Consider the following 12,729-nt stretch of genomic DNA (forward strand, 5'->3'; position numbering starts at 1 on the left):
ATTCTCTAAAAAGTGACTTTTCTGCTAGTGGAACTGATTCATTCAATGGAGTATTGTTTCCTTGAAACTCAAAGTGGTGTAGTTTATACTTAAAGTTCTCACTCATACCATTATGGGAGTTTTCCTAATCCATAAATAGGCTTGACATCGCTTGGTTAGAAGTATATGTAGTCAAAATAATTGGCATATCAGAGTTAAGGTTCATCATTACCTTACTCAGTTTCAAAACAAATTTCCCTCTGACTACAGACAAACCTGATTTAGAAGAATGCGTAGCATCCCCTAGATATGAGAAAGTTACATTAATTTAATGTAAAATTATATATATATATTTAAAAAAAACTGGCCTGATTTTTTTGTGTTTCAATTTTATCAATTCTGCACAGAGTACGAAAATGGGTTAAGTCGGGATAATGTTTTGAGATGTTCCCTATGTATCAAAGGTCATCTCTATTCACATTGACCTTCTGGTCAATACAAAGACAATAGGCACCTATATACAATAGGTCACTTCAACTGTGTACATGAGTGGAGCGCATTAAGTAAATCCCAGGTGTTAGTCTACTTTTTCATTCTCTGCTGAATTAATAAAATTAAACCTGCAAAAGTCAGGTCAATTTGTTTTGGGTATAATATTGCATAAACTAAATATGACGTTTTTATATCTAGGGGATGTATGCCTAATTTTTTTTAGATACACAGTTGTATTTGTGTATACTCTGAAAAAGTAATCAAGAGAACCAAGGTTCTAGCTGAAATCAAAAGAAAGTAATCCAGGGACAAAGACCAAACATGGAAAACAGACATACACAACAAACAACATAAAGTAACTAAAGTCATACATACAAAGTAACAAAAGCAAATGAGCAACTCGGACTCCACTAAAAACTGGGAGCATGGAACAGGTGCACCTGTAGGATAAGCGTCCTCTGCTTTTCTAGAAACACCCGCCGAGTTGCTCATAAAAAGTCAAGCCCGGGGTAGACAAACGAGGAAAGGAAAACTATGACCCGTTGAATAGATCAGTTTTCATGGTGCTGATGGATACACCATAGCGATCCACGAGTTCATAATGACGACCATAAAACTTATGTAGAGTTCTAGCGCGATACAAAAAGTCTGCGTAAGATATTGTGTCTGAAGAGTAACATATTTGCTCAAAAGTCTAGTCAGAATTACACAATTTATTCAACCAGTGAATTTCCAAAAAATAGGGGTTGGTCTAAAATAGGACCGAAATTTTCGATATTTTTTGGCTGAGATACTAGGTTTTTAATGGATTTTAATTTTTTTGTTCATGGTTTATAAAGAAAGAAAAAAGTGACGACGAAACTTTAAGACAGATAGACAGATCGACAGACATTATTATTACACACTTAGATACACAGAGTCCAGAATCCAAGCCTGTTATGCTGAAAATAAGAAATCAAATTGATGAAAAAAGGTCATTTATTAAAAAAAGAAATAATGTGAAATTAATTCTGCGTATAAAAACATTAATTAAGTAATATCAAAATAAAACAAAAATTAAAAGAGTAATCAAGGGAACCAAGATTGCAGCGGAAAGCCAAATAATGTAATCCAGGGACAAAGACCAGACATGAAAAACAGACATACACAACAAAAAACATAAAGCAACTAAAATTATACATACAAAGTAACAAATGTACATTAGCAACTTGGACTCCACTTAAAAAAAGCTAGGAGCATGGACCTGGTGCACCGGTAGGGTAAGTGCCCTATGCTTTTCTATAAACAACCGCCGCATTGCCCATAAAAAGTCAAGTCCGGGATAGACGAAAGAGGAAAGTAAAACTATGACACGTTGACAAATCAGTTTCCACTGTGCAGCTTGATACACCGTAACGACCCACGAGTTCATGATGACGACCATAAAACTTCTGCAGTGATGACTTCAATCTTGTACCTGCATAACCCTGTTCCAGACGCCTAACTGTAAGAAGTCTAGCGTAATACAAAAATTCTGCGTACTTACGGCAAGCTCTGGTGTAATGTATGAGTTATGATATGAAAACTCCATACGCAAGTGCTGAAGGGATGTTGCAACAGATGAAAGGAAAATTGACAATTCTATGAAAAGTCATCACGTTTGTCGTAAATTTCCTCTACTATCGATTTCCAAGTGTAGGTTAACATATGAGGCTGACTTCACAGTGTCTGCAGTATCCTTTATCTTAAGTTATTTGGGGTAGATGCGATGTATGAAATCTCCGACACTAGGATTGTTTAATGGTAATACGTCATATATATAGCGGAAACTGAGATTAAAGGACCTAGCTAACTGTGTTCCTTCTTTTGGATCAGATCAGCTATAAAGCCAGCCTCATAACAGTGAAAAAGTGGATCGGCAAGTATAGGAGCACAATTTGTTTCCATTGGAATGCCGACCGTTTGTTGAAAAACGCGTTCACCAAACTGGACAAATATGCTGTCAATAAAAAAATCTAGCATTTTGAAAATATCCTCATTTGTATATATGGAAGATGATTTGGAATTATTTTTTGCAAAGTATGAGGAATCTACAACTATAAAATTGTATCTGGTGTACCATATTTTTGGAGAAACAACGATGAAATAATGTTTCTGAGTCCGGATTTTACCTGAGTATGGGGAATAGAAGTATAAAATGTTGAAAAATCACAGGTTTTAATTCTATTAAATACTGAATCTTGAATTGAGGATCTTTAGAAGATCTTTCGAATTTGTCAGGACTCACATGGAATTGATACCACCAAGGGAGTAAAGAGTGTTGTGGTAGGACTGGGGACCCCCATTTACAGCTGCTGTGAGTATAAAAGTTAAAAGTTTTGAAAGATGTTTGGTGGTACATTTTGTAGATCCAGCTATGTACTTAATTGTATGGATTCTTGTGGAGTTTAGAAATCCAGTACATAGAGGGTAAATCACAATCATCGTCTTTGGTAGAGAGACCAAAAGAGGATAGCACAGATTTATGATTTTCTACTATCTTCTTCTTTGGAGAGTGTCGTGGTAGTATAAGCTTTATCACTGCTATTTGTTTCTACGTTTACCTCTTATAATAAACATTGGATGTTGTACGTTTTGTATATAAAGTTGTATAATCGTCATACTTTTTGTAAAAAATAATTCTAAGCTGTGCTTCTCTACTCGCAGACAAAAACAATGTTGTTTTGGGTAATGTCTCCTGGTACGACATGTTTGTCATGTAAAGTAAACATTGGTTTTGCTACATCGGGGTCTTAAAAGTGAATATTAAACCTTATATTCTTTATTCCGATTAATTATCGCGAATAATGTAATATTGTTTGACACATCTGATCATTAAACGATCCCTGAAGAGATTGATAACATAACGAAAAACAGGAATAATTCCATCTAACAGCTTTGAAAATGACCACCTTAACACATTACAGTACGTCTTTCTTAAATTATTTCATTATATTTTTTTCGGTCTGCAAAATAAAATCGTTTTTTTTTTTTTTTTCAAAACGTAGATTTCAGCTTTGCAAATATGAAAAACTTATTTGACATTTACCATTTCAAAAATATTTAACTTGGTTCATCTTGTTCCCTTAAAGAGAGATTTATAGATATTTCAAATATCTCCAGCAAAACAATACCTAAGCAGTAATGTAGGAAAACAAGTCAGATTTAGACTCTAAAGACATGACCAAAACGTAAAAATACAATTACAGGTAAAAACTGAAGAAAAGGGAAAGCAAGAAGACGGCAATAAAAAACTAAAGTTCTTACAATATGATATAATTTCAGAATTTCATCTCTTAGACCAAATTTTGTAATGACTATGTAATCACTCTGACGTCGTCAAACTTTGTTTAAAAAATGTGATGCTTAAATTAAATTATAATTAATGACTTTTATATGTTTCGGTCTATTTGAAATAACCTCAATGTCCGTGGTACACACTCGACAATAAAATGAGCAGCGTGTGATTGAGGTTATTTCTTCGTAGAGCGAAAAAAATATCACAGTCATTCCTTAAATAAACTCTCACAAAAATGAGTGGTAGCATGTGGTTAAATGAGTGGCTTCTTTACACTTATTAACCCTGCCAGCTTGATATAATCATACGTCTTCAGGGAGTGTTAACAATATTTCTCGCCATACTGTCAAATCGATGATATTTCGTTCTTGATAAAATGTCAAATCATTGGGGAAGGCATATGTATTGTGAATGTTGGCGTAATCATTTGATTTACTAACACTTGAAAATTACACAAGTGGAAAATTGAGCATGTTGGGTTGATTAATTTACCAGGGTAGCATTGTTGTTGTACAATAATTAATGAACATGTACTTTTCATAAGTTTATTGAAATTTATTTTAGAAAATTACAAATGCCTTTCCTTTTATGTATATTGTTTACATATACTTTTGGAAGGATGCCTTTCATATTGATTTTCAGGTATAATTTGACGGTTGTGTCAGACTTATGGTCTCAGTATCGTATAGATTTCTCCATTAGCTCCAATGCTAACGGTGCATGTATCATTTTTTTTTAAATTGAAAAGTTGATTCAATTAAACTTTCATACATATAGCATGTTTCAGGAAATGTTCAAATTTGATTGTAACTTAAAAAACCTAGACCAGTCCACGGAGATTGGAAAATCGTCAAACCTTGAAGTCAAAAGAACATGTTTTCTAATTTCACTTTGGTGTTGTTGTTGTGCTGCAGTACTCCCTATCAACTGGATATTCTTCCTATTTCATGTCTTTGAATCTGTAAATAAAAATCACACATGTTTTCTACTTGGATACATCTTTGATTATGGCCAAAATTCAAGCTCAAAATTACGCGCAGCTGTTTAAAAAAAATAAGAAAAAAAGGAACTCTATTTTATTAGCCTCCATGTTTTGACGTACACCCGCTCCAGAATATCAATACGATACTGGTGCCTTATTGCCGACAGATAATTCGACTTCAGTGATTGCCACCATTCAAATTTTCAAACATCACGTGTGCTGCAGAAAAAAAACTTGTCTACTTCTTTATGTGTTGGTGGCTTAAAAACCACAGGGTAGTGATATGCGTCTAGTGCAGTAGTGATCGAACGTCTCTAGATCGCTACTGACTCTGGCTAGTCTACTTGTAGACGAAAAGGGGAGCAGCGTAAGCAGAAGCCTTCCTCTGCCAGTACATAGCCTCTACACTACCAAGACTCCTTCAATTTGCCTCCCCGAGGTAACACACGGTAACTTGGGTCTAGTACTCAAGGCTAACATGAAGGGGATCTCGGAGTAACAAGGACCCTAGAGGTGTAGAGTGCAGGCCCACCGGCGCGTGGAACACGCCCTGGCTCTCACCAACCTTGCCCCACCTATGGGTTAAATAGATCGCTGCCTTGTGATGGACTGTTGAGTCAAAGGCTACGGGAGACAACCCAGACAGAAAACGATAGTCAGACTGGGATCAAACCTTTGGAAGGGAACCTGTCTAGGAGAGGAAACTCTGATGTAAAACCCGGCTAGAAAGGAGTCGTCACCCATGGTAGAGAACCTATCTAGGAGAGCAAACTCTGATACAAAAGCATGTAAGGGACTTGCTGACCACCACATTAAAATAAAGCTGAAGCTAGAGGGCCAACCCCCCACTAGTGGATACAAATGGTTACAGAAACGATTACAGTAAAAATCATTCCTCGGACTCGTCAACGACTAGAGAAAGAGGACCAAACCAAACATAGAGGACAGCAAATGACGCGAAAGCCGATGAAGTTGTTCTCACCAAAACAACCAACAAACATAGGCACTTGGAATGTTAGAACAATGTATCAAAGTGGCAAAAGCTTGCAAATTGCGAACGAAATGGATAGATACAACATCGAAATTCTAGGACTCAGCGAAGTAAGATGGAATACAGCTGGAATGACAACACTATCTTCAGGTCATACGGTCATATTCTCAGGAAATCCAAATGAAGACGACATACATGACAAAGGCGTGGGATTCATGCTTACAAAGAAAGCCAAGAAATCGCTTTTGGAGTGGAATCCAATATCTGCAAGAGTGATATCAGCTAGATTTGACACTCGATTCCAGAAAAAAACATTTATACAGGTGAATGCACCAACAAACACCGCAGACGAAGATGATAAAATGACTTTTACAACTTATTACAATCAGTTGTTGATGCCGTTCCTAAAAGAGACATCCTTATCATCTTAGGAGATCTGAATGCCAAAGTAGGTGATGACAGAGGAGGTAGAGAAAGGGAGATAGGACCACATGGAATAGGGCAAATGAATGAGAACGGAGAGATGTTTGCTGACTTTTGCGCTATAAACAGTCTAGTAATTGGCGGTACTTGGTTTCCACATAAATCTTGTCATAAAACCACCTGGATTTCACCATCTGGAGACACTGAAAACCAAATAGGCCATATAACAATAAGCCGTCGATGGAGATCTTCATTACAAGATGTACGAACAAAACGTGGAGCAGACGCAGCATCAGATCACCACCTTGTAATTGGAAAAATTAAACTTTTAACAACAAAGAAAAGAGAGACTACAAAAAGGAAGTTTAATGTTGAGAAGTTTAAAGATCAGAAAGTGAAAGAAAACTTCCAAATTACACTCAGGAACAGATTTAGTACTTTATTAGATCTTGACAACGAAGAAATGAACAATGATATTGATGACATCTGGAACTCAACAAAGACAACCATTCTGGAAGCATGCGAAGAAACAGTTGGTTTCATTCAAGTGAAAAGAAAGAAATGGATGTCAGATCAAGCATGGGATACAATATCTGAAAGAAGGGAAATAAAAGAAAAGTTGATGAGTGCCAAAACCAGACAGCAAAAGAAAAACTTGCAAGACCTTTACAGCGCAAAAGACAGAGAAGTGAAGAAAAGCTGTAAAAGAGATAAAAGAAACCATGCTGAAAAGTTAGCAGTAGAAGCTGAAAACGCCTGCTTAAAAGGAGACATCAAAACATTGTATAACATCACAAGACAACTCAGTGGAAAGATCTCTCAAAATGAAAATTTACCAGTCAAAGATAAAAACAACAATACCCTCACACAGCTAGAAGATCAGCTTGACAGATGGAAAGAACACTTTAGTGAGGTATTGAACAGACCACCAACAACAAATCCACCAATACTTGAAGAAGGTCCAACACTTAACATAGAGACTGACAAAATTACCGAAAATGAAGTAAGAAAAGCCTCAAAACATCTTAAGAATGGGAAAGCAGCGGGAATCGATGGCATACCACCAGAAGCCCTCAAGTCCATGAATGACACTACCATTCAATATCTTATTGGACTATTAAACCAGATATGGGAAAAAGGAAAAATTCCAAAAGACTGGCAAAAGGGACTCTTGGTAAAACTACCTAAAAAGGGGGACAAATCCAATTGCAACAACTGGAGAGGAATAACTCATTTGTCCATTCCTAGTAAAATCCTATGCAGTATAATCTTACAAAGAATGAAAGAAGAGATTGATAGCAAGCTGAGAGATGAACAAGCTGGATTTAGACAAGAACGATCATGTGTCGACCAGATTGCTACACTCAGAATAATTATTGAGCAAACGATCGAATGGCAGTCATCCCTATATCTAAACTTTATTGACTTCCAGAAAGCATTTGACAGCATAGATCATCAGGTCTTGTGGAACATTCTAGGACACTATGGGATTCCACCTAAGATTATTTCCATGATTAAGTTACTGTATGAAGAATTCTCTTGTCAGGTCATACATGCTGGTACATTGACGGATCCTTTCCCTGTAACAACTGGCGTAAGGCAAGGATGCATTCTCTCTCCCCTTCTCTTTCTCATAGTCATCGACTGGATAGCAACAACAGCTTACAACGACCCTCATGGTATACAATGGGCACTAACATCTCGTCTAGAAGACCTCGAATTTGCAGACGACATATGCACACTATCGCATCGTCTTCAAGATTCCCAACACCAGGTCAACCATCTCGAAGAAACAGCTAAAAGAACAGGATTGTATATCAACACAGCCAAAACCAAAGCCATGAGAATCCAACAAAACCAGATGGATCCAATATTGGTAAATAACCAACAGATAGAGAATGTAGATAAATTTACGTACCTTGGAAGTGTCATGAGTACAACTGGAGGCACTGACGAAGATGTACAAGCCAGAAAGATGAAAGCATTACAGGCTTTTTCAATTCTAAAGCCAGTATGGAAAAGTAGAACACTGAGAACGGCTACTAAGATCAGAATTTTCAACAGCAATGTTAAGTCTGTCCTGTTATATGGTTGCGAGACCTGGAGAGAAACAGAAAACACCATGAAATCTATACAAGTCTTTGTTAACAAGTGCCTAAGAAATATACTGAATATCAGATGGCCACAAAAAATAACAAACAAGAAACTCTGGCAAAGAACAAAACAACAACCAATAGAAAACACCATTCGAACCCGAAAATGGAAATGGATTGGTCATACTTTAAAGAAGGACAATAAAAACACTACAAAGCAAGCTTTAGATTGGAATCCCCAAGGGCAAAGAAAAAGAGGAAGACCAAAGAACACCTGGAGGAGGGGTTTGAACTCTGAACTGAAGAGAGTAGGACTAACGTGGAAGAATTGTAACACCATCGCCCAAAACCGAAGCGAATGGAGAGAAACTGTAGTCGCCCTATGTCCACCCATGGACGAAATGGAATAAATCATAAATCACTTCTTTAAATGAATAATGAATGTTTAATTTTATATGTGAATAATCCAAATTAATGAAATGACCCCTTATTTTATGATAGAGCTAATACCCTTCAAAGGGATGTGTTAGCTCTACTTATGTTAGGTTTTGGTTAATCGCTGTGCAACATCCATACATTCATTTATAGTGATTAATATTTGACGTTATAACACGTTGGTGAATCATATTCTTACTTGTAATATACCACCGTATGTCACTTATAAATTAATATTGCTTCTTCACACTTTTGTATAAACATTATTTATCCGCACCTACACCATGTTGTATAAGTCTTGAATCGCTCGATTTTACCATAATCTAGACGACATTAACGGCATAATGTCAAACACAATTACATATAAAATTATGCATCGATCTGGTCTTTAAACAATAAATTGAATTTTACTTCAATAAATCAATAAAAACTAGTATCATTTTTGTTTTTAGAAATATTGTTTCGGACAAAGTTTTTTTTTATATTAATTATATTGCCTTTGGTTAACTTGGTTGATTACTTTAAAAAAAAAACTCACATCACATAATTCATGTTTACTTAAGCGATCGGAATCTTAGTTAAGGAAGAATCTGAAGATTCGTCAATTGGAAGTGAATTTCAAAATATTCAATAGTCAATAAACAATCATAGTATGTTTAGGTTGCTGGTTTTGCACTGATTTATCATAAAAAGTCATATTAATAATGATCATTTTACTATAACGAGAATGAATATAGTAATATGTCAAAAAGAAAATAACCAAGATAAAGAAAATGTTCAAGGCAATCCATTGGTCAATACATGACGAGGAAACTTGCATGAAATACATACATAAGTAGACATTTCCGTTGAATTCACATATGACGTGGATGAAGGAAATTTCTCACCATTCATTTATCACATACTAGACTTCCTTTTGCATCTTTGTTTAGGTTTGGTAGAATTCTTGTCTCTTTGACGCATTTCATGTTTCACTATAAATAATACTATAATCACTCTTGGATCAGAATTTGATCATGTTTCATCCTTATGGTAGTATTGTTCAGTAGAACAATTTTGCAGATGCTGAATCGGATACGTAATAAATTTCAGGTTTTAATATAAAATACCTTGACAGTTTTTAATAACCGTTTAAATAATCTTTGTTATGTTCAATTTCTTTGAAAAGTTAATTATAAAATTTTGATATATAATTTATATTATTAAATAATAAATTACTATGGTGAGCAATGTTTGGCAAAAAAAATCTACCCCCAACATTTTGATACTACAAACTGATTAATTACAAAATCGAGCTGTTTAGATTACTAAAACCAAACTTTCACTGACACTTGGATCTTCTTTAAGGATAAAAGGATAAGTATATCTGGTACTTTGAGGTTTCTAAATGTTCAATATTAACGGGAAAATAGTTACACACGTTTAACATGAGTAAAACACATGCATGTTAAAGGCATATTGATGGACGCATGCAAAACAAGTAAATAATACCAGGCACAAAAAAAAAAAACACAAAAAAATATGCAAAACATGCATATATCAATGTTGTTTTTTATGTGCATAAGAATATTTCCCGTATCGTTCTCATATAATTGTATGTAGTAGGTGATACATTGGTAAAAAACTGAAGGTTTCTTCTGTCTTATCAACAGTTATCACCAACTCTGTTAATCAATTTTAGACATATTTGTTTTCTTTCATGCACATATCTGCCTTAAATTACTTGACTATGTATTCATATTGCTATGATACTGTTCAATATATAATTTCATTAGATGCATGTCACTTGCATGTTAAACATTACAGAGCACAACAATTTTAAAACCGTGGGATAAGGTTTTAAAGTTAATGTTTGTCGTTTGTTACCAATAGTTTCAATGACTTTTGAAAACAACAATTTCTTGGCATACAAAGCAATTAATTATTACACAAACACATTACGGAGTTAGACCTGCATATAATTATATGGGGAAAACTATTTCACATGACTTTCACATGAATTCGCCTGAATTGGGCAAATAAGATTTGCGATATGGTTCACATGAAACTGAGAAGCTCGGGTGAATCGAGCATTCACGTGAATTTCATGCGAACATATTCTGAACTGAAGCGATTGCCAAAGTATCTTGACAAGAAGGAAGTGTTTAAGTATTCTGAAAAGAAGAGGATTCTAAACAGGTCTTAAAGGGAGGGGTAGTTGAAAAGTACTCAAATATAGGAAGTACTCTGAAAGAAAAACTACCGAACACAAATCCGATCCATAATCAAGTCCAAAATAAATCGGGAAAAATAGATATTACACTACCGGAGCATGTGATACCGCAATGGTCTTGACTTGGTACAGTCGATTCAAACGAAATGATGGGTTAAATCTAAGTTTTACGGCACACTACACCTCCCTCTTCCATTGTGCCATGAATGTACCAGTGGTTATAAAATAACATTTGCATGGTATTGCGTCATAATCGGTAAATCAGCTGTCACATCAGCAAAAAGAATAATTTACAAAAAAAATCATTACTCATTATTTTAGAAGAGACTCAGTATTTTTCAACCACGGACGACAAGGAAAGGATTATAAATGTATTTTGAAAGGAGGGAGTTGTTAGAGTGTTTATAAATGTATTTTCAAAGGAAGATATTGTTAAAGTGTTCTGAGAGTAAGGAGTTGATAGATTGTTCTTTAAAGGAACGGAATGTTTAAGCTTACGGAAAGAAAGGGAATGTTTTTTACTGAAAGGAAGAGAATGCTTAAGTTTATTGAAAAGAAGGGAATGTTAAAGTTGACTGAAAGGAAGGGAATGTTAAAGTTTACTGAAAGGAGGGAATGTTAAAGTTTTACAAAAGGAACGGGTTGTTAAAGTTTTATAAAAGGAACGGGTTGTTAACGTTTTCTGGAAGGAAGGAATGTTAAAGTTTTCTGAAAGGAAAGGACTGTTAAGTTTTATGAAAGGAAGTGCTTGATGAATTTATGTTAACGTGTTCTGAAAGAGAAGAAGAGAAGAAGAGAAGGTTTTGAAAAAAGTTATGAAAGGAATTGGTTGTCAAAGTTTTTTGAGAGAAAGGGGAGCTAAAGTGTTCTGAACAGGAGATGTTACAGTATTCTGGAAGGAAGAGATGTTAAATGTTAAATATGCGCTTCAAGTCTGATATCAACTCTAGCTATCTTGACATCCATGTAAAGGTTACGCACATACTAAAGCTTCTTAGCACTTTGTCCGTTTTAAATGTTTACTTAATACATTTTCGCATGTCATAGTCATACATTAAGTATTATAAAATCTTTTAAATGGTAGCATTCAGCTGGGTAAAAGTTATATAAAATGCTACGATTATGGTTTGTCAATCAGGAAATGGGCACAATTTTCGAGATTTTCAAATGTCACCTTTGTTTAAGTATGGCTAGATTTTGAGGACACTGGTTTCTTATATTAGAGCTTTCGTGGTTGAGCTATATCAGACGAAATATCCGTCTTTGAAAATTTCACAAAAAGGGGGTCTCACTCAATTTCTTACCATAACATATCCTATCTGGCCAGGTTATTCTATTTGTCATATAATGCAGTTTTCTGTCTCTTGTTATACCGAATAGACATGGTGCAAACATTTCGTTTGTTCGTTTTGATTGTTTTGTTTTGTTGTTTTTAAAACAAGAGAATTTATCTTAGCGATATGTATCCGGTCTTTCTGAATGTCTTTTTTTTAATCATATTTGTATTTTGTTATTTAGACTTGACATATCATTTCAATTATATCTTTGTCATTAATCGAATTTTAAACAGACAGAGACACCATTGGGTTAAATTCTTTTCCCAAATGCCGTAAAAGGAAATTGGTAAGCAGATTCTTCATTTGAAGAGTTTTCGTTTTTTTATTGCAATTATTTATAAGGATGGTAATTATTTAAGACATGAAACAACCTGCCATTGCGAAATTTTAGAATGAGTAAGAATCGACAGTGAAATAAGATTCACCACATAACTCGAGTGTTACAGTATTATTTTGTTTCTTCAATGAA

At 34.9% G+C, this 12,729-nt stretch overlaps 1 protein-coding gene across 1 annotated transcript; it reads left to right on the plus strand.

The window, feature by feature from the left end:
• The first annotated feature begins 5,831 nt into the window (after positions 1-5,831).
• LOC148601946 (uncharacterized) lies at positions 5,832-12,447 on the plus strand. Its single transcript, XM_088554447.1, has 4 exons — positions 5,832-5,910; positions 6,150-6,922; positions 7,055-7,357; positions 12,442-12,447. Exons 1-4 carry the CDS (start codon positions 5,832-5,834, stop codon positions 12,445-12,447), a joined length of 1,161 nt encoding a protein of 386 aa, XP_088410573.1.
• Positions 12,448-12,729: the final 282 nt, after the last annotated feature.

The sequence above is a fragment of the Perna viridis genome, chromosome 12 (assembly GCF_037379345.1).
Source record: "Perna viridis isolate PV_CMFRI_1.1 ecotype Kerala chromosome 12, ASM3737934v1, whole genome shotgun sequence".
Lineage (NCBI taxonomy): Eukaryota > Metazoa > Mollusca > Bivalvia > Mytilida > Mytilidae > Perna > Perna viridis.

What these genes read in the sequence shown, in the direction of transcription:
- LOC148601946 (XM_088554447.1), top strand. Translation starts at nt 5,832, where the DNA reads ATGGATAGATACAACATCGAAATTCTAGGACTCAGCGAAGTAAGATGG. An exon ending in AATGACAACACTATCTTCAG is followed by an intron (nt 5,911 to 6,149) that starts GTCATACGGTCA and finishes TATTACAATCAG; the next exon opens with TTGTTGATGCCGTTCCTAAA. An exon ending in ACCATGCTGAAAAGTTAGCA is followed by an intron (nt 6,923 to 7,054) that starts GTAGAAGCTGAA and finishes ACCCTCACACAG; the next exon opens with CTAGAAGATCAGCTTGACAG.